Consider the following 21,008-nt stretch of genomic DNA (forward strand, 5'->3'; position numbering starts at 1 on the left):
ACCAATCTTTTAATTTATTCCCAATGCTCTTATTTGGAATATAGGAAAGAAAGTAATGGAATAGTTTGTCCAGACCCATGTGAGTTACTCAAACCCTCATTCTTTAATAAGGTTTTTGAGAGGGAAAAAGGCAATCATGGTGTGAACTCAATAAATAATGAAAAATAAAAAGTGAGTATTATATTTGAGTTAAATCATAAATCTTGAGTTGGAAGGATTACCCAGACCAATCTCTCATTCAGAGAAATAAATCTATTCCATGTTACAAGCTCCCCGTAAGAAAATGGGGGACAGCCCACCCCCAGTTTGCTGTAGGAGGGAGTCAGACAAGTAAACCTTTAAAAAACAAAACTACTTCGGGGCAGAAAACTTAAATAAGGGACCAGGAAAAAGAATAACTATAAGAAAGAAAATATCAAAATCAACAAATAACTATGAACAAGAGACACTCTATGGGGGGTGGGGGGCGGGGAAAGGAGGGCTTGGGGTAAAAATAAGGGGGTTGTAATTGTATGGGGAATATAAAAATAAAATTAAAAACAAAAACAAAAAAAACAAAAAACCAAAACTACTTCCATCAAAGAAGTATGGGAACAGATCCTAGTCAAAGACAAAATTATCCCTTTTTTCTAAAATGAAGTTTAACCAGATACTTTCCCATCTGCGGTTCTTCCAGAAGCATTACATCAAGTATTAAACACACTAGTAAAAATACTAAGTTAATAAAAGTAAAGGGGGGGGGGTTGTCTAAAAGAGTTTTCCTTCTTCCCCTCTTTTAAAATGTAAATTCTCGCATGGGTAGTCTTGCAACAGCTTTAACATGATAAAGGATTGGCAGAAAGAGTAGGACCAGGATATGAAATAAATTAGGGGGGGGGGGGAAAGAGCCGCTTGGGGAGACTCCAAGTGGGTAAAGGGGAGGGGCCTTGGAGAGAAGTTTCTAAGTTTACCTTGTGGTCATCCTAATTCAATGACCTTTGGGGGCCCGCTTAAACTCTAGCATCACACGAGGACAACACACCTATTTCCTAAGATTTTTACAACTTGTGAAGCAAAACACCTTATCCCCCCTTCAGCGATTTGCCTCCGGGCCTGTGCTACTTGAGGCCGCAGAAGCTTCTTTCCAGCCCAGTTCTTCGTGCACAGAAACACGCGTTTAAGCCCCAGAAGCCAACACGCAGACGCTCCTCAAACATCGCGCCCAGCTCCTTGCGTGGGGCGGGGGGCCCGGTGCGCAGCCGGGAACAGCCGTCGGGTTCACTTGGCGAGCAGCGCCCGCCCCCGCCGCCCGGCATTTGTGGCCCCCTCCCCCGCCCACGTCATTAGGGCCCCCCCCCCCGGCTCCCGCCCCCTCGCCGCCCCCGCCCAGGGTCTTTAAGTTTCCGCGGGTGGCACCCCGCAGCCCCGAGGGTCACGCTGCAAGGACCCAGCTGCCGGAGCCCCGCCGATCCGAGGATGGAGAGGAGACCGCGGAGCTCCTCCAGGGAGCCCCACCGGAGAAGCGGGGGGTCCCCCCCAAAGGAGAACAAGAGGACAAAGGCCGAGAGAGGTGGCGGAGGTCGGGGGCGCCGGGATGCGGGCCGTGACCGTCCAGCCTCAGCGCGGGCGGGGAGCCCCGCGGAGCCCCGAGCCCCGGCAGCCACCGTGGTGGACGTGGATGAGGTGCGGGGCCCGGCAGAGGAGGGCACTGAGGTGGTGGCGCTGCTGGAGAGCGAGCGGCCAGAGGAAGGTACAGTGGGCAGGTCGGGGACCTGGGGGGAGAGAGGCCTTTTCTAGGGTATGAAGGGAGGTCAGAGGAGCTGAAATGAGTCATTGCGCCCCAGAGCCACCGAAGTCAGGGCAGCCTGCTGGACCTGCACAGGTTTCCAGGCAACGAGAGGCAGGAGTTAGTATCCACCAAGCAGTGCTGAGCACCAAAATGCATCTGAAGAAGTACAAATAGCAGCTGTGGGTAGGAGGTGGGAACGTGATCCAGGTTGGGACCACTCATCACTGTAGGGACCATGTGGTTGGGCTTTGTAATCCAGCACCTCATGTGGCTGTGTAGCTGCTGCTTCTTTCCTTATCCACCTGAAAGCACTTCACACTTTCTTTGGAATGATCATTCTTTCTAAAAACTAGAGGCAGCAGTGCCAAGTTGAAAAAATACCAGACCTGAGTTTAAATCTCAGCTCAGCTTCCTTGCTGGCCATGCCAGGACAGACAGGGCCATCTATCAAATCAGAATAAGGACAGTACCTACTTCAAAGGGTAGCTGTGAGGATGAAAGGAGAGAAACATCCAAAGTTCTTTGTCCAGAGTCTGGAGGAAAGAACATACTCAGAGAGAGAATCCTTGCAGGCCGAAAGAGAGAGGAAAGCTGGACTAAGGAGGAAAGGAGTCTCTGGATTCTGCAAGTACAGCAACATTCAGGAACAGATTTATTTGCTTCCAAACCTTTTTATAACAAATGCAAGAAAATAAAAAAAGCATTACTCCAATAAGTGGGGGTGAGGGAGGCTTAAAAGAAAACTAATAAGGGAGAGTGAGTTATTCCGCTTTCTGCTGGCTGTGAAATGTTAACATTTCCTTGGGTTCAGCACTGGGGATAGACTGGCTCACTGAAAGCTGTTATTTGTGAGATTCCTGAGGTTGGGACATAGATAATATGAACTTAAAATGCTAATATTTTACCTAATTGATGCCCTTTCATCAGTCAAAAACTTTTGGTCATATAAGGTTTGTTAGGTTCAACTCTACAGTAATGCTCAAGTTAGAAATCTCATAACAATTTGTGCCTTGGGCCACCTCTGTGAGGGTGGGGAAAGCAAGGACCGGCTTCTGCTATGTTCCAGGCACACACTAAATGTTCTACTGAGTATTATTATTCCCATATCAGAGATGAAGAAAATGCCCAGAAGTTGAGTGGCTTGCCCAAGAACTACAGCTGGGAAGCAGGGTGAGAAGTTCTGTTAAAGATAAGGCTGCAGTGCTGAACCCTTGCTCCAGAGGTTTCTGCCATTCCCAGGGGTAACTTAGGTGCAAGAGGCAGCAAAGTCACCTTCTCCTAACTCAGCTCCACACTCCCACAGCCAGGCCACTTAAGACTTGGGAGGAACAAAAAGGAATTCCACTTTACCAAATGTTGGAAAGTCTCAGATTATGCCATAGTCAAATGTTCTGCCTGTTTTAACGTTTAATGTTCCACTAGTCACTTAAAGCAAACAAATTGGATATTCAAGGAACTCACTCCAAGAGAAGAAAATTCTATGAGTAAAACTTCATGTTAGATTTTTAGGTATAGATACTCGTTTTCTGCTCATAACTCCAACCGTTATTTTTTAAAAAAAGTTTTATTTATGCATACAAGAACTGGAATACAGGCCAGAGGTGCAGGGAAGTGAGAAGATTCACCAGAGACAGAGTGGGAAACAGAACAGGTGGATTGACTGAAATACACTGCTGAGGGGAGCAGTGGGCGAGACAGGAGAAGTTTGCTGCGCCAGGTGGGCTGCTCCCTGGCTGGCCGGAGATCTAACTTGTGCTGTAGAGGCTGCCGGTAGCTTCTTAACCCCTTGCGCCACCAGGGAGGCCCCATATCTCCAACTATCACATGAAGGAATTTTGAGGCCTTTCCTTACATGAAAAATGTAATTTCATCATAAATTAAAAAAATATATATTTATTTTTACTTGCCAAGGTTACTACTACCAAATGAACTGTATCTATAAACTAATTAAACGAGGCACAAACACTGTTCCTGCTCTCAAGATGAACATTGTAAAAATGAATATGTTGATAGAGCAGTATTTCCTAAAGTAGATTGAATGTGAAATAAATTCCATTGAAAACATTGGGAAATATTAGATTAAAAAAAGACAAGATTTTTTGCAGGGATTCTCTAAACGTCAATATGCCAAAAAACACTGAGGAGCTCTAGGAGTCAGATTCAGTACATGGTATTCCCTAAACTTGCTTGCTTTGTGGACCACGCTATGGAACTGTGTTCTGTGGGACAGCCTTTGAGAGCTGCCATATTATGGTATTTAGAGCTGATGTTAGTTTTGCATATCTTGCATATCTACCCTTTTCAAGTAATATGCACATCCATTTTTGTGAGTCTTTCTGGTTATTTTCCAGGCATGGAAGTAAAAATTTCAGTATTAATTAGTTATCCCTCTCTGTCCCATCCCATGAAATTAGGCTTTTCAACATTTCTGATGTTTAGTCACTGTTAGTCCTTTATGGGATTTTTTTTTTAAATTTTATAACTGCAAACTTGTAAATTTGTGAGATTTTAAATCTGATAAATAGTGTCCCCATGGCCAGTTTTCCAGTACCTGGAAACTAAACTTGTTGAGATTACCAGATAATTTCCGTTTCAATCATCCTCACTATCTACTTCTCCTTCCTTTCTTTATTCAACAAATATTTATTGAGCACTTATATTGTGTCAAGCACTGTGCCAGGCCCCAAACACCATGTAAACCGGACGGTACCCCAAGCAGCTTGTGTTCTTGAGGTCAGCTTTCCCTGATGCCATTTCATTTATCACCCAAGTAAAGAGGGGGTGCATTCTAGTTCCTCATCACTAGTTACTGATCACATGATCACATCAATAATGGACTTATAATACCCCATAAGATGATTTTCAAAGACTGCCTAGGAATCCACACCTTAATGCAAAGGGGCTCTAATGGAGGAATTTCAGACATGGGGGCAGGTAAGATATGGAGAAGTAATTTTAGGGAAGACTAGCCTTCAAATAACACTGGATGCATGAAAAATACAGCTCAGTGTTTTTTATATGTCTATGTCATTTCTTCCTTATGTCAGTGAGAGGAAAAATATTTCATGAGATCACTATGATGATCGGTCTGAGATTTTTTTTTTAAGATTTATTTATTTATTTATGTATTTATACAAGCACTGGGTACAGTCAGAAGCGTGGGAGGGTAAGAGAATTCACCAGAGCCAGAGGGGAGAGCAGAACAGGCAGACTGGTGAAATACACTGCTGAGGGGAGCAGTGGGTGGCAGGAGAGGTCTGCGCGCCATGTGGGACCCTCACCCAGCGGCCGGGTATCCAACCGGCGCTGCAGAAGCTGCGGGCAGCTTCGCAACCCAGCGCTCAACCGCTGCGCCACTGGGGAGGCCCTGAGATGGTTTTTATGAGACAGCATTTCCATTGTATAGATGAGGAAACTGAGGTTCAAAGTGGTCATGCACCTAGCTAAATATTACTTGACAGAGAAGGTAGAGCCAAAACTTGTAACCCAGACCTTCTGCCCAGATTCTGGGCTGTTCCAGTGTACCCCACTCCTGTCTTTCCAGGAGCCTGCTTCCCCTTCTAGTAGCTCACACCCCTCCACACAGACAATGCCTTGGGCCTGTGAACTGACCTTGCTGATACCCAGCTCTTCCTAAACTTTCCAGCAAAGTTTACACATTGCTCTGACCTAGTACCAGGGCCTGGACTAATAAGCACTAGTCAGTGAATATTGTTAGTGAAGTTCCATTATAATAATTCTTTTTTTTTTTTTTTTTTTTTAGGTACCAAGTCCTCTGGCTTAGGGGCCTGTGAGTGGCTTCTTGTCCTCATATCTCTGCTCTTCATCATTGTGACCTTCCCTTTTTCTATCTGGTTCTGCATAAAGGTGAGATACTTTAAGGCCCAGTTACAGAGTTACTGATGCCTCTCACTGGCCACACAGGCCCCCTCTCACTCCTGTATGTTGGCATGTGTCAGCTGCTCTGCGTGGAACACCCCTCACCCCACTCACCTTCCCGAAGAGCACTTGTTCCTCTAAGATCTTGCTCAAGTCTAAGTGTGAAACCTTTCTGACTCCCCACAAACTGTCATTCCCTTCTTGGGCCCACACGCCACATTGCATTAACATCCTTCCTAGCACTTACACAGGTGCAATATTTGTTGATACCTAAAAACATGGCTGAGAGTGCCTTCAGGGTAGGGGCTGTGTAAATGTATCTGCACTTGACAACATAAGGACATGTAGATCGTGCTGTTCATTACTCACACTTCCTGGGAACTTTTGAGGTACTTCCATAGACTAGAACTGACAGTCATCTTTGGGGCACAGTTTTGGTCTGATAATTAGGGAGATAATTATCAAGAATACATGCCTGTCCCTGAAGTAAATGAAGACCTGTGTCAGGTAGGAAAGCAAATAACAAATCAAATTAGAAGTGCAAAGTATTTATTGGGAGGTATATAAGGCAAGAGAGAGAACACCTGGCAACTATGATATAGACAATAGTGACCTGTGCTATGAGAAGAAGGAGGAAGGATTGGACAGAAAGAGCCTCAGACCATGATACAACTTCAAGAGAGTCTTTCTTTTTAAAGATTTTATTTATTTATGCATACAAGAACTGGGGTACAGGCCAGAGGTGTGGTGGGGTGAGAGGATTCACCAGAAACAGATTGGGGAGCAGAACAGGCAAACCGACAGAAATACACTGCTGAGGGAAGCAGCGGGTGAGTCAGGAGAGGTCTGCTTCACCATGTGGGTAGCTCCCTGGCCAGGCCTGGATCAAACTGGTGCTATAGTGGCTGGCAGTAGCTTGATAGCACTGTCTTTAACCCCTGCGCCACCAGGGAGGCACCAACTTCCAGAGAGTCTTGATCCACCTGAAGGTTGGCTCCTAAAGGAGTCTCAGGATGGGCGGAAATGGCCAGGCCCCAGGATCCCTGCCATTCTTAGTCATTGGTGGGGCTACCAGGGAAGAGTAAGCCTTCGGCTGGGGCACTATGGATGCTGCTGGGGCTGTTGATGGCTGCTCTTCTCACACAGATTGTTCTCCTCCTCCTTCATGAAAGAATGTTAAATTTTGTCAGATGCTTTTTCTGTACCTATGAGGTGATTATGTGGTATTTGCCCTTTATTCCATTGATACAGGTACTCATTCATCTGGATGTTAAACCAACTGTGTGTTGCTAGGATAAGTCTCAATCAGGATCTATAACCCTTATTACATGTTACTGGATTTATGTTGCCAGTAGTTTGCTGTGGATTTCTGCCTCTATATTCACAAGAGATATTAGTGTATAGTTTTCTTTTCTTGTGATATCTCTATGTTGTTTTGGTATTAGGGTAATTCATGAATAGGGAAGGTATTTTTTGGGAGAATTTGTGAAAAATAGGAACAAAGGAGCAGTATTGGTTCCTGTTTAAAATCTGGAGGATTCACCAGAAAAGCCATCTGGTCCTGAACTTTTCTTTGTGAGAATTTTTTAAACATTAATTTGAATTTTTTTTTACTTTCAGGTCTTTTCATTTTTTCTTTCCTTCTTGAGTTATTTTGATAGTTTGTGTCTCTATATAATTTTATGTATGTTCTCTAGTTTTTGGCATATTGTTTTCTCTTATTTTTTTATTCTGTAAGGACAATAGTGGTCTGCTTGTCTCCACTTTTGAAAATTGGAGTTTTTCACTTCTTACTTAATTAGTCTAGCTAAGGGGCCTCCCTGGTGGTGCAAGAAGTTAAGTCTCAGCACTATGAAGCAATCCCCAACCACTGTAGCTCAAGCAGTCCTCAACTGCTGCAGCACGAGTTCGATTCCTAGGCCAGGGAGCTAACCACCTGGCGCAGCAGACCTCTCCTGTTTTGTCCACTGCTCCCCTCAGCAGTGTGATTCAGTCAAGCTGCCTGTTCTGCTCCCCACTCTGTCTCTCTGGTGAATCCTCTCGCCCTCCCCCTCTGCACCTCTGGCCTACACCCCTGCTCTTGTAAGCATAAATAAATAAATCTTTTTAAAAAATTAGTCTAGCTAAATATTTCTCAGTTTTATTGATTTTTTTAAGAATCAAGTTTTATTTCAATTGAAGTTTTTTATTTTTCTATTTTCATTCTTTTATATAGACTAAAATTTATTTAGTTCCTCCATTTGTTTTCTCTATACATTTTTATATTTACTATTGTAATTATTTCCGCATATACAAATTAGACCAACTAAACTAATGGTATGTAAGCAGAGAACCCAGATATTCACTGAACTAGAAAGTGATATTTATTTTTAAAGTAGTGTGCAGTAATTTTCCTGTCTCCCTTTTAATAAGCGTACTATGACTTCTTTGTTTTAGGGACTGATGACCTTCCCATGTCCAAAAATGCAAACGTTTTTAGATAATCATGATTCTTTTAATCAAAATTCTGCCCATGGGCTTAAATGTTAATATGGCCAACATACTATTTCAGAGGCCACTGAAATAATGCATTGCCTGCTGGGTGTGCACTGGAAGGCAAATAAGTAATACATGTTGAAAGTCCTAAAAGATACACTTATTAAATGTACATTTTGGAAGCTAAGCATTAACAGAAGTATTTTCTTGTGTTTCAAAACAAAAGATTTCTATAACCTATGGTTACTCTTAAACTAAGTCCTTTTGAAAACTTTTTTTTTCTTTTTTAAAGTGATATAAGAGTATTAAATTTCCCTTTAGGTCGTACAGGAGTATGAGAGAGTAATTATATTCCGACTGGGACACCTGCTTCCTGGAAGAGCCAAAGGTCCTGGTAAGAAGCATCTTTTTGACACCCACCCCACCCTGCCTCCTCAACCCTCACCCTCCAGCCATCGATTTGCCAGTTATTTTCAATCCATGCCAATAGGCAACGTGGACCTTAGATTATGTAAAATAGCTCGACTCACGATATTTGCATTTTCCAGTCTGCTACTAGTTTGACTTGTCTCACTTACTATAATATGCACAAATTCTATTCACCTGTCACTTCCCTCCCCCACCTCTTCTAGGCCTTTTCTTCTTTTTGCCCTGCCTGGACACCTACCACAAGGTTGATCTTCGTCTCCAAACCTTGGAAATACCCTTTCATGAGGTAAGGCAAATGATGGAGTTTGCTTTTCCTGTACATTATCAATGACTGAGCCACCAATTCTGGCTCAGGGCACCGGGTCATTTAACTGTTTAAACTCCAAAGTAGAAGAGCAGAGTTATGGACTACATCAAAATCAAAAACTTCCATCTATCAAATGACACAATCAACAGAATGAATAGGCAACCTATGGGAGTGGAGAAAACATTTGCAAATAATATATCTGATAAGGATTAATAGCTAGAATATATAAAGAAATCTTACAACTTAACAAGAAAACAAACAGCTGACAGGGGATAGGAGAGGGTACCCTGAGGGAGAGTGAAGGAAGGGACTACCCCCTAAAAGAGAAAGAACACAATTAAAAATGGGCAAAAGACTTCGTGATGGTTAATTTTGTATGTCGGCTCTGTTAAGCCATGACCAGTTATTTGGCCAAACACATTGAGATGTTGCTGTGAAGGTATTTTTTAGGTGAGATTAACAGTTAAATCAGTAGACTTTGGGGAAGGATTACCCTCCATAATATGGATGGACTTTCGTTAGTTAATTGAAGGCCTAGGAAAGGACTAACCTCTCCTCCAGGATTAGAAAATTTTGCCCGCAGACAACTCTCAGACCCTAGCTGCAATAGCAGCTCTTCCTTGATCTATTGATCTACCCTGAAGATTTTGGACTTTCAGTCTCTGCAGCTGAACAAGCCAGTTCCTTAACATCTCAATTAGATAGATAGATAGATAGATAGATAGATAGATAGATAGATAGATAGATGTTAGATACATGGATGATGGATATTATGTATGTATAGACACACACACACATTTGATTCTGACTCATACAGACTTGAATTGTCATTTCTCCAAAGATATACAAATGGCCAACAAACACTTGATCAGACACTCAACATCACAAATTAGATTTAGTGAGTGCATTAGAAAAAAATACAAATCAAAACCAATGAGATACCACACCAAATCTATTAGATGGCTACTATAAAGAATAAAAACAGGAAAAATAAGTGTAGAGCAAACATAAAAAATTACAACCCTTGTACACTGTTGGTGGGAATGTAAAATCATACACCTACTGTAAAAAACAGTGTGGGGGTTCCTAAAAAATTAAAAATATATTTACCATTTGATCCAACAATTTCACTTCTGAGTCTTACTCCAAAAAATTAAAAGGAAGATTTTGAAGAGATATTTGTAGGTTTTTGTTCATAGCAGCATTATTCACACAGCCAAAAGGCAGAAGCAACCCAAACGTACATTGATATTTAGATGGATAAACATAATATGGAATATAGCTATAATGGAATCGCATTCAGCCTTAAAAAGGAAGGAAATTCTGGCATACACTACAACATGAATGAACCTTGGAAACATCATGCTGAAGGAAATAAACCAGTCACAAAAGGACAGGTACTATATGATTCCACTTAATATGAGGTATCTGGACAAGTCAAATTCAGACAGAAAGTGGTGGTTGCAGAATGAGTTTCAGTTCTGTAAGAGAAAGAGAGTTCTCGAAATTGCTTACACAATGACGTTAATGGACTTATGACTACTTAACTATGTGCTTAAAAATGATTAAGATGGTAAGTTTGACATTAAGTATATTTTACCACAATTAAAAATTAAGAAAAGAGATAACATCTAGATTTTTCTAGCAGTGATTCAGATTTATAAGCTTTTTAAAATTGTCTCCCCAGCTTTCAATTTGAGGTTTTCCCCTTTTCTTTATGGTAATAGAAATTACGTAGAAAATAAGGTTTTTTTTCTAGATAAGAAAGTGTAAAAAGAAATAATCCTATTCTAGATAAATGTTAATATTTTTTAAATTTTATTTATACATACAAGAACTGGGGTGCAGGCCAGAGGTGTCGGAGGTGAGAGCATTCACCAGGGACAGAGTAGCAGAACAGGCTGATTGACTGAAATACACTGCCGAGGGGAGAAACAGGTGAGTCAGGAGAGGGCTGCTGTGCCATGTTGATCCCCTGGCTGGGGATCAAACTTGTGCTGCAGTGGCTGCGGATAGCTTCATAGGTTGTGTCTTAACCCCTTGCACCACCAGGGAGGTCCAGTGTTAATATTTTGATGAGATCGGGCACTGTAGACTTTGTTGATATTTTGAGGGTATCTATCTTTGCAGACTTTTCAAATCCTACATATGTAAATATGTATTCTCCTATATGTATATTTTGACATATCTTCTTCCACTCAACAATCTAGTGAGACCATCTTAGCTATACTTCTACCTTTTTGTTTTAAATGAGCACATAGGATTTCATTTTATTGATATTTTACTCAACCAATACCTATTGCTAATATAATTTCCAATAATAAAATTGGAAAAATTTTATGATACTGTAAATAACATTCTATCAGCTACATTCTTAATAACTATCTAAAAATGGAAATGTTGAGAATGTGTATCTTTTAGGACTTTCAACGTGTCACTTATTTGCCCTCTAGTGTATAACCACCAAACAGTACACTATTAGTCCCCATGCATCCCAGAATGTGCTTCTCTTTTTTTTTTTTTTTTTTTTTTTTTTTATAGAGGCATGCTTTATTTATTTGTTTGCTGGTTTGTTTGTTTGTTTTGTTTATACATGCACTGGGTACAGTCAGAAGCACGGGAGGGTGAGAGAATTCACCAGAGCCAGAGCGGGGAGCAGAGCAGGCAGAAGGACCGAAGTACACTGCTGAGGGGAGCAGCGGGCGGCAGGAGAGGTCTGCACGCCATGTGGGACCCTCCTCTGGTGGCCGGGGAGCAGCCGGGGATCGAACCGGCGCCACAGAGGCCGTGCGCAGTTTCGCAACCCAGCGCTCAACCGCTGCGCCACCGGGGAGGCCCCCAGAATGTGCTTCTCTTTTAGCAGATTTTTGGGCATCACTTTAAGAAGACCTGACATTCAATCAACTGAATGTTTTCATACAAGAAAATTCTCACTGATTTTTTTGTAAAACGATTCCTTAAAATTCTGAGTTCTTTAGTGTGTTTAATAAAGCAACATAATTTTCAAAAACATGTCTATTTCGAGCAAAGGGTGTAATTACTACTCTTTTTTTTTTTTGCTACAAACTTACTCTGAGAAAATGCCCTTTCAACACATTCATCTCCTCTGTCCCCACGTGAGAAAAAAGCCCAGCAGTCAAGCCTTTCCTTCAAACTTTTCTCTGCATAGATTGTGACCAAAGACATGTTCATAATGGAGATAGATGCCATCTGCTACTACCGGATGGAAAATGCCTCTCTCCTCCTCAGCAGTCTTGCTCACGTGCCCAAAGCTGTCCAATTCCTCGTGCAAACCACCATGAAGCGTCTCCTGGCACATCGATCCCTCACTGAAATCCTTCTAGAGAGAAAGAGCATTGCTCAAGATGTAAAGGTACTTACAAATATAACATTGAATATCTTTTATTCACTTCTCCATTGGTCATTTATTGAATCTTGCCTGCTATGATGGGGTTAAGAGGTTACCTCAGCTAATCATGGTCTTAGGTGTGGTTAGTCATTCATTGCTGGCTTTTGCTCTCACCTCTGTTTAGGTGGCTTTAGACTTATTGTAAAGGGCCCTCATATCACAAAGTGGTGGGAGTGTGAGTTGGCAGAGGTGGTAGAGATAGATAGGAGGGCTTGGTGGCATACAAAGGTGGTGAGGAACCAGTTTCAGTTTGATTGGAAAACAAGCAAAGTTAAATGACGAGGCATGCAAATAAGACTTTCAAATAAAAAAGAGGGTCAGATATCACAGACCCTGTGATTAACTTCCCAATAAATTCTCTAAAATTGATTTGGAATTAGGGGAGAGAGACGAGCACTTTCATCTAGCCTAGAGGCACCGAGCTCAGCACCCTCAGGCATGGGTAGGGTTGGCTTTGATTCTTACCACAAATTGCCAGAGGTGTTAAGAAGAGAGATGAGGGCCTCCCTGGTGGCACAAGGGGTTAAGTCTCAGCACTATCAAGCTATCACCAGCCACTGCAGCAGGAGTTCGATCCCTCAGGGAGCTGACCCACATGGCCTAGGAGACCTTTCGTATCTCCTGCTGCTCCCCTCAGCAGTGTATTTCAGTCAATCTGCCTGTTCTGTTCCCTACTCTGTCTCTGGTGAATCCTCTCACACACATGCCCCACACCTCTGGCCTACACCCCAGCTCTTATATGCACAGAGAGGTGAGAACAAAGCAGAATTCCAGGCCGCTGGTCCAGTCAACTGACAGTTATCACCCACAAGGGAACCTGTCATTGGGGAAATGAATACCTGCAATTGAGCTAGGGAGTTGTGAATCATGCCTGGCTGAAAGGAGCACTTCCAATAAAAGGACCTCAAGCATTGATAATGACTGTGCTTGATGGGGCCCAAGCAGACAGTCATCTGAGAAAATTAACTATCCAAATGTTTGTAGCTTGGTCCAGTTTGTTACTGATAAAGTTGGGATCCTGATGGAAAAGAAACAAAATTTGAAAATAAAAGCTGAAAGAAGAAAAAGTTGGAACAAGTAGCACACAAAGATCGTGCTGTTCTGGATATAAAAACCACTCCAATGTGTTCATCTTTATCCCCCTTCAATCTCTTTTCCTTGTTACTCTTTCCCTCTACAGGATAAAGGATAAGGTCCAGACTCTTCATATTCTAGTTATATTGAATTATAATCAGTTTTCCCAGATTACATACTCCATAATGGCAGAAGTCATATTTCATTCAGCTCTTTGTCCTTAGCACCTGGCCCAAGATCTGTCACACCACAGACAGATAATTTTCAGATGAGTGAACAAAAGACCCAATTGTTATAGTCTCACCTCTTGCCTTCCCTCCCCTGGTGTATGTAATACTCCAGCTTCTGTGTTTCTCCAGCATTTAGCACTTTCATGCTTCTTTGCCTCCTCTTAGACTATTTCCTCTGCATGGAATACAGTTGGCCCTTGAACACACAGGGGTCGCGGGCGCCCAGTCCCTGTGCAAAAATTCCAAGTATAACTTTTTAGTTCCCCAATACTTCACTACTAACAGCCTGCAAAGTTGACCAAAAGCCTTACTGACAACAGTCCATTAGCCCAGATTTTATGCCATATTACAGTAAGGTAGCGAGAGAGATGGAAATGTTAAGAAAACTGTAAGTGGATCATCTTAAAGGTCTTCGTCGTGTCATCTTCACATTGACTAGGCTGAGAAGGTAGAGGAAGAGAGGGGATGGAGATATTTGCACGTAAGTGGGCTTGGGTAGAACAAATCCACGCTGTTCGGCGGTCACCTGGACTGCCCTTTTCCCCACAGGCAAAATCATATTTCTACTTTAGGGTACCCCCTCCCCAGGCAGGCCTTGTTCACCGTTCCTTCCTTCTCAGCGTTCTCAGTCCTCTAAGCTTGCTCTTTGTCCAGCTGATGTTGGTTTGGAGAGCTTGGGTCCACAGAGTGGGGTCCTTGGGTTACCTCTGAGAAAAATTTCACCAGAGTTCTCCTTTCAGTGGCACGCGGTGAGTTTCCCCACGAGGGACATTCAGTTCTATTCAGAAGGGCAGGTTTATTATTAAAAGGGAAGTAAATGATGCGTGCACAGACACAAGCAGGCAGAAAGAGCTGCCCTGGATGGGACAAGTTTGTTAAAAGAGAGGCCGTGTGATCACAGGCTGGCATTCTCTAGAAGAGATCTGCTTCTGCTGCTTTGCAAAGGGAGGAGGCTGGTGAAGAGAAGCACCTGCATAGGTACAGGCGGACAGGAGGGCTGCCTCTTAGCAGACAGAAATTGCCCTGATATCGTCTTCTCTGCGGGAGGAGTTCATTCCTTTGTGGGATTGTTAACTGCTGTTAAATTAATTATCAATATTTCCAGGGTTGGTGCCTCAAGGATTTTTTTCTATATTTGGTTTGACTAGGTCAATTTGGAAGCACCAGTGTTTCTTTCACAATGGCCTTCCATCTCCATACCCCCACCTTGTCTGCACCTTAGTCTGTGCCTCCTCTGGATACTTTGCTTTTCTTTGTAGCTTGTTTAGCGGCTGTGATAATCATTTCTGCCCCCACCTCCAACTTCTGGCTTTGTGTGAGCCAGTTTCTGGACTTGTGATGCCTTCTTCCCAAATTTTCTACTCTTAATCTTCATCATAGCCACTAAGAAATCACAAAAAAATAATTAAAAAGAGTGTGGACTTCTGCAGAACTTCATGTCCTGTCCCACTTTCCAGGACCCACAGTTCATTTTCCTCCCCTTCATGAGCCCGGGAAGCAGGAGAAACCTGCTAATGACCAGAAAGCAGTGACAGCATCTGGGGATGAAAACCATTTGGGAGAGAGACTAGACACTGGTTCTCTAGAATGTGCATTTGAAAACAAAGTAACAAAGGCACCATCCATATTAGTTTTCTCCTGCTTCTATGCCAAATTACCACAAACTTTGTGACTTAAAGTAACATACTGAAAATTAGTCTTTTAGTTTTTTTTTTTTAAAGATTTGTTTATGCATGCAAGAACTGGGGTACCTGTCAGAGGTGTGTGTTGGGGGGAGGGGGAGTGAGAGGATTCAACAGAGACAGTGGGGAGTAGAACAGGCTGACTGACTGAAATACACTGCTGAGGGGAGCAGCAGGTGAGACAGGAGAGGTCTGCTGCGCCATATGGGTAGCTCCCTGGCTGTGGATAGCTTCACAGTGCTTAACCCTTTGCGCCACCAGGGAGGCCCACATTGGTGAATTTAAATCACAAGAGCAGGTATTTAAAGGGTGGGGAGAGGAAAGATAATAGAATGGGGCTTATTTGAACTAGCCTTCCCAGAGAAGGATGCCTCTTTGATGGGAATGCCTCTGCCATCAAAGCTTCATTCAGACTATTATTGTGCTGCAAAAAAGAAGTCAGTTGTCAAGCTTATCCTACAACAATGCTTTGCAAGTTAACAGTGTGAAGTTAACAAAACAGGGAAATAATATCCTTTCAGAAATATACTGCTAAGGTATGAGGGAGGCTCTCACTGACATCTTAACTTTTCCTCTACAGGTCGCCTTGGATTCAGTGACCTGTATTTGGGGAATCAAAGTGGAGAGAACAGAAATGTGGGTAGGAAATTAACCAGATAGAACACTATAGTAAAGGGAATTACTTTGGTTTCATTTAAAATTTTATATTTGAAAAATTATTTTCTTTGAATAGGTACATTAGCATAAGTTTGGGGGCGGGGAGAGGAAAAATTACCTCTCCTAGCCAAAACCCAACCATTATAACATATGGGCAAATTACTTTTAAGCTCTCCCTCTGTGAACTAAAAAAAAATTTTTTTGAGATAAAATTCACATAAAACTCCTTTTGATTATCTTCAAGTACAACTCAGTGGTTTTTTAGCATATTCACAGAGTGGTACAACCAGTAATACTACTGTTACAGGGCAGGGTGGGGGTACCCCAGAACTCCCAAACCTGCCTGCTCTAAATGGGTTCTACCATCTACCGCATCAAGAAAAAACATACTCTAGTGTGTAAGACCTTCATTAGAAAATAACTTTAATACAATTAGTGTGTTTTAAAGAGAAGAAAAAGAATAGAATTAAAAGTTTTCACACAAAACACCATCCCCTTGAGGGTAAATGCCCCACCAAACGGGGTTGGCCCAAAGCAGGGCCACTAAGGCCCAAAAGCTTGTCTTAAGCCTAAGGCATCTCCTGGTGGTGATATTGGAATTGTCAGGCCTAGTCTTTTAGCCAGGAATGGATCTCAGGCTGCAGGGCAGCACTGAGCCCCCTCCACTAGACCCCCATGGGTTGGTGTCTCACGAAGCCGCAGCAAGGACTTTGTAGACGCTCAGGCAAGCAAGTAAGAAGAGGCAGGTCAGGTTTGTTTAGAAGAAAAAGTTTATTGAGGAGGAAAAGAGCAGAAATAAAGTGGGACTCCCAGGCCAGGGAACCAGGGCTGGGAGGGGCAAGGAAGCCAAAGTAGAGTCGTGTCTCAGGGAATATATACCTTTTTTCCTTCATTATTCTAAAGCTCCACCAGCCTCTTTGTGATTGGTTAGTTCTCGGCTGTCTCACTTAATTTGCTACTGAGTGGGGATCTTCATATTCCTTATCTAACAGCTTTCTCTTTCCCCATTTGTTGTATTTTTAAATTTATGGCCCAGTCTTCTGGATGGGCATCCCTGCATTGAAGTTAAACAGCTGCCCTTCTAATGTGTCCATAAATTAAACCACTCTCCATTTCTCCAATCTCCGCCTCCCTTTACCACCTGAAGGAAACCAGGACCAGCATTAACAATGTTGTTCTTGGTCCTGGCATGTTTGTCTTTCCTAATGGAATGGGTTACTTTCCCTTGCTTGTCCTTATCTCTGAAGCCTCCCTAAATTTTTCAGAGGTCTCCTCCTGTACTATCCCTAAAACTGCCTAATAATCTTAGCTTGCCATGTCTCAGTGGGAACCTAGGAAAAGGACAGAAGGGGCCAGACAAGTCTGAAAGGAAAAATACAGAATCAGCTCCCCACAGATCTCTCACCCACATCTGTTTCAAGTGTCTCCTTCCTTGTCCCCAAGTCACTGGTTCAAGTCCAAGACTGAGAAGCAAGCGCAGCTTCTTCACACATCTCTCTGCTGCATGAACCTCCTCCAGGTCTCCTCCTTGCTCTCCTACCTTCCCCAAGTCTTCTCTTTCAGTCTCCTCTCTGTCCAGCTCCACCCTTCCCTGGGGTGGGGCTTACAGTCTCCCCTTTTTCACTTTCCCCCCCACCATATCAATGGTGGCAAAGGTCTCAGGGTGCAGCCTTAGGAGACAATGTTTTCCAGGGTTCCAGTGCATGTAAGAGAAACAACAGTCAGTCATTGGTCATTGTCCATGGATGTCTAGTGTGGCAGAAGTTCTCCATTTCTGGAAAACAGTCCATCAGTCCAAGCCAAAAATAAAAAACAAACACTATCTGGCAGCATCAGCCAAAATAAAATAGCAAACATTATGTTGGAAAATCATACCAAGAAAAACCTTCAAACTGGCAAGTTTTTCCTGGGGTCCTGGATATGGTTGCCTGTTTAATTTTCTCTAGACATTGCCCTTCCTGCTCTACATGTCTAACACATTCACTAGAAGCAGTGCTGCACACCCACCTGCCACACCTTCTTTTTTTCTTTTTTCTTTTTAAAGATTGATTTATTTATGTATACAAAAGCTGGGGTACAGGCCAGAGATGTGGAGGGCAGGTGAGAAGATTCACCAGAGACAGAGTGAGGAACAGAACAGGCAGATTGACTGAAGTACACTGCTGAGGGGAGCAGCGGGCGAGACAGGAGAGGTCTGCTGCACCATGTGGGTAGCTCCCTTCTGGGGATGGAACTAGTGCTGCAGTGGCTTCAAACAGCTTCATTGGTTTTGTCTTAATGCCTTGCACCACCAGGGAGGCCCCCCCACATCTTCTTTCTTTTTCAGTAAGGACGTGAGGTTGCCAGCTGGGCTTCAGCACTCACTGGCTGTGGAAGCTGAAGCACAAAGACAGGCCAAAGTGCGGGTAAGCCAGCACCGAGCAGCCTGTCCTCCTCCTAGGTCTGCTCTTTGAGGAGCACCAGAGCATCCAAGGAAGGGACTATGGTGATGGTGCATGGGTGATGGGTGGTGGGAATTTCACGGGAACTGTAACCAAGATGAGAAAGCATACATTGTACAAAAATGAAGAATGATGTCAAAAATGTATAAAATAAAAAATATAATAAATAAATAATAAATAAATATGGATGCCTGAGTCCCCCCAAAAAGAAGACTGCTCGCGTGAACTCTTCCCCTTTGTTTCCTCACCTCCCATTCATCCCGGAGTGGGGAGAAATCTGACTGAGGCCCACCACTCTGTTAAAATCATTCTTGGAGTATGTGAATGGCCTCCTAACAAATAGCATTTTTCCTGTTCTACTCTTCCTCTGAAGCTACTGGTTCAGGCACGTGCCTCCTCTTTCCTGAGTCTTGCCTTCATTGTCTCCTCAAGGCATCGTCCAACATTTCATCTCTCTTTCTCTCACGCTGGCATCTTCCCCTGGGCAATATCAGTCCCCTGTCAACTGTAGGTCAACGACACCCAGACCTGCATCCCTAGCTCTGTCCAAGTTCTGGAGGGACAGCCACGATGAGGGCTCAAGTCCCTCAGTGCCAAGAGAAGGCTGTGCTCTCAGCCCTCCACTCAGCTGTGCCCCTGAGAAGCAAAAATGTGACTGCCCACAGCTCCTGAGGACTGAGGTGTAGGTGGGCTGGGGGGTTGGGAAGAGGCTTCTCTTAAAGAACAGAAAGTGGTGTAGAAAAACCCCAGACATGGGAGAAGGTCAATACTGAAGCACTGATGAAAGGCAAAGGGAAGAGTGGTCATCTGGGCAGAGGGCTTCTAGATTTCTCTGTGTTTGGTCCTCTTTGTCCACTTTAAGATGACATTGGAGTGGGGAATCTGGTGTTTTTTCTTCTGAAATGTTAACCTCTTCATTTTGGGGAGTCACCCTTCCAGGCTTCCATGCCTTCGGAACGCTGACCAGTCTTTTCTCTCTATGGTGATACCCCACTAATCTTTCAAGGTCCGCTAGACAAAATTAATAATTCCCCTATCACTTCATCTCAACCTGTCAGGGTCCTTAAATTCTGTCCTAAAATTTTAATTAATAGCATAATATGTTTCCCTAGATTTTGACCTTGAGCAAGAAGAAAGTGTACTCTGCCCTTAACAGCGCCTGCCCCACAGTGGACACTCATGCTTGCTTGTTGAGTCACACTGGATAATTATTTATGGAACAAAAAAGAAAAATCACTGTGCTTTTCTCTACATCTGTTCTCTAGATGATCGCCGCGGAAGGGGAGAAGGCCGCCTCTGAGTCCCTGAGGATGGCAGCTGAGATTCTATCGGGCACCCCAGCTGCTGTTCAGCTGCGATACCTCCACACCCTTCAATCTTTATCCACAGACAAACCTTCCACTGTGATTTTACCTTTGCCATTTGACTTGCTAAATGTCCTGTCTTCCCCCAGCAACAGAACACAAGGAAGCATCCCCTTACCCAACCCTCCCAGGCCTGTGGAGCCACTGAATCCTAAGAAGAAAGACTCCCCCATGTTATAGGTGGAGCCGAGGACAATGGGGCTGTCAAGGAGCCACATCCCTGAGTGAGCACTCGCTCCTTATCGCCTGCCCTCTCTTTAGTTGCCGTATGGAATCCTGAAGTCACAGTGCAGCAAACTACATAAGAAGACGTTGAGATGAGAGGGCAGAGAAGCCATGTAACAATTTGAGATGGATCATCTATGGGAGTAATTATGGAAAGAGCTTTAGCCAGCATTTTGCTTTGGAAAGAATTTTGAGTCTATATGTGGCTGAAGTTCAACCTCTGAAGATGTAGTTCAGGGTCCTGTAGGACGACTGTCCTCTGGCCCCTCTGGAAAGGTCTTTGCTGCTCCCAAAGACCTTTTTACCTGCCTCTTTGTTGTGCTTATTATGAGCTACCATAGTCCTGGACTTAGCGTGCAGGCTTCTCCCCAATTATTTTATGACCTCAAAGCACCTCTTAGTCTTTTCCCTGCACAACACTCAATCTTGCACACCCCATCCCATCTCCCTCCACCTAACCCTGATGTTGTACCACAGCGACACTTAAATGTTCTTGAGTGAATGAAAGAAAAAGAGATGTGCTTGGACTGGATATAAAATTTACACCTAATTAAGGGATTTTTTGGCACTTTTTTACTATAGAGAAATAACAAAAAGGACCAAAAAATTTTTTCTGATAAATATTGGGAAGGTGTGAGGAAGAATCACTATAAATATGAAATTAATACATTTTCAATATCAAATGTACCAGTATGCTTGTTTTTTAAACAGTAATAACATGTTGTGTTCTACACATGCCTGGAACTGTGTTTTTCTTGGACAGATGTTACCTAATAGGAATACATCCTTATAAGTCTTATTTTCCATTAACTTGCATTATACAATAATAATAAACCCAGGGCCTCCCTTGGTGGCCTAAGGGTTACGTCTCAGCACTATCACTACTGAAGCCTGAGTTAAATCCTGGCCAGGGAGCCGACCTACAAATGGCACAGGAGACCTCTCCTATCTTACCCACTGCTCCCCTCAGCAGTGTATTGCAGTAAATCCACCTGTTCTGCTCCCTGCTCTGTCTCAGGTGAATCCTCTCAGCCCCTCCCTGCCTGCACCTCTGGCTTACACCCCAGT

At 43.3% G+C, this 21,008-nt stretch overlaps 1 protein-coding gene across 2 annotated transcripts; it reads left to right on the forward strand.

Moving 5' to 3' along the window:
* Window positions 1-1,360: 1,360 nt before the first annotated feature.
* Window positions 1,361-19,895, forward strand: NPHS2 (NPHS2 stomatin family member, podocin; the record flags this gene model as incomplete). 2 transcript variants are annotated; one of them, XM_084250350.1, is made up of 8 exons in its annotated part: window positions 1,361-1,729; window positions 5,532-5,635; window positions 8,444-8,516; window positions 8,755-8,837; window positions 12,028-12,231; window positions 15,834-15,889; window positions 18,237-18,315; window positions 19,617-19,895. In XM_084250350.1, exons 1-8 carry the CDS (start codon window positions 1,456-1,458, stop codon window positions 19,893-19,895), a joined length of 1,152 nt encoding a protein of 383 aa, XP_084106476.1. In that variant the 5' UTR covers window positions 1,361-1,455. The 2 variants fall into 2 exon arrangements, with proteins under 2 accessions (XP_084106476.1, XP_084106477.1); XM_084250351.1 differs by lacking the exon at window positions 12,028-12,231.
* Between the last annotated feature and the right edge of the window lie 1,113 nt (window positions 19,896-21,008).

The sequence above is a fragment of the Talpa europaea genome, assembly GCF_964194135.1.
Source record: "Talpa europaea genome assembly, chromosome: 12".
Taxonomy (NCBI): Eukaryota; Metazoa; Chordata; class Mammalia; order Eulipotyphla; family Talpidae; genus Talpa; species Talpa europaea.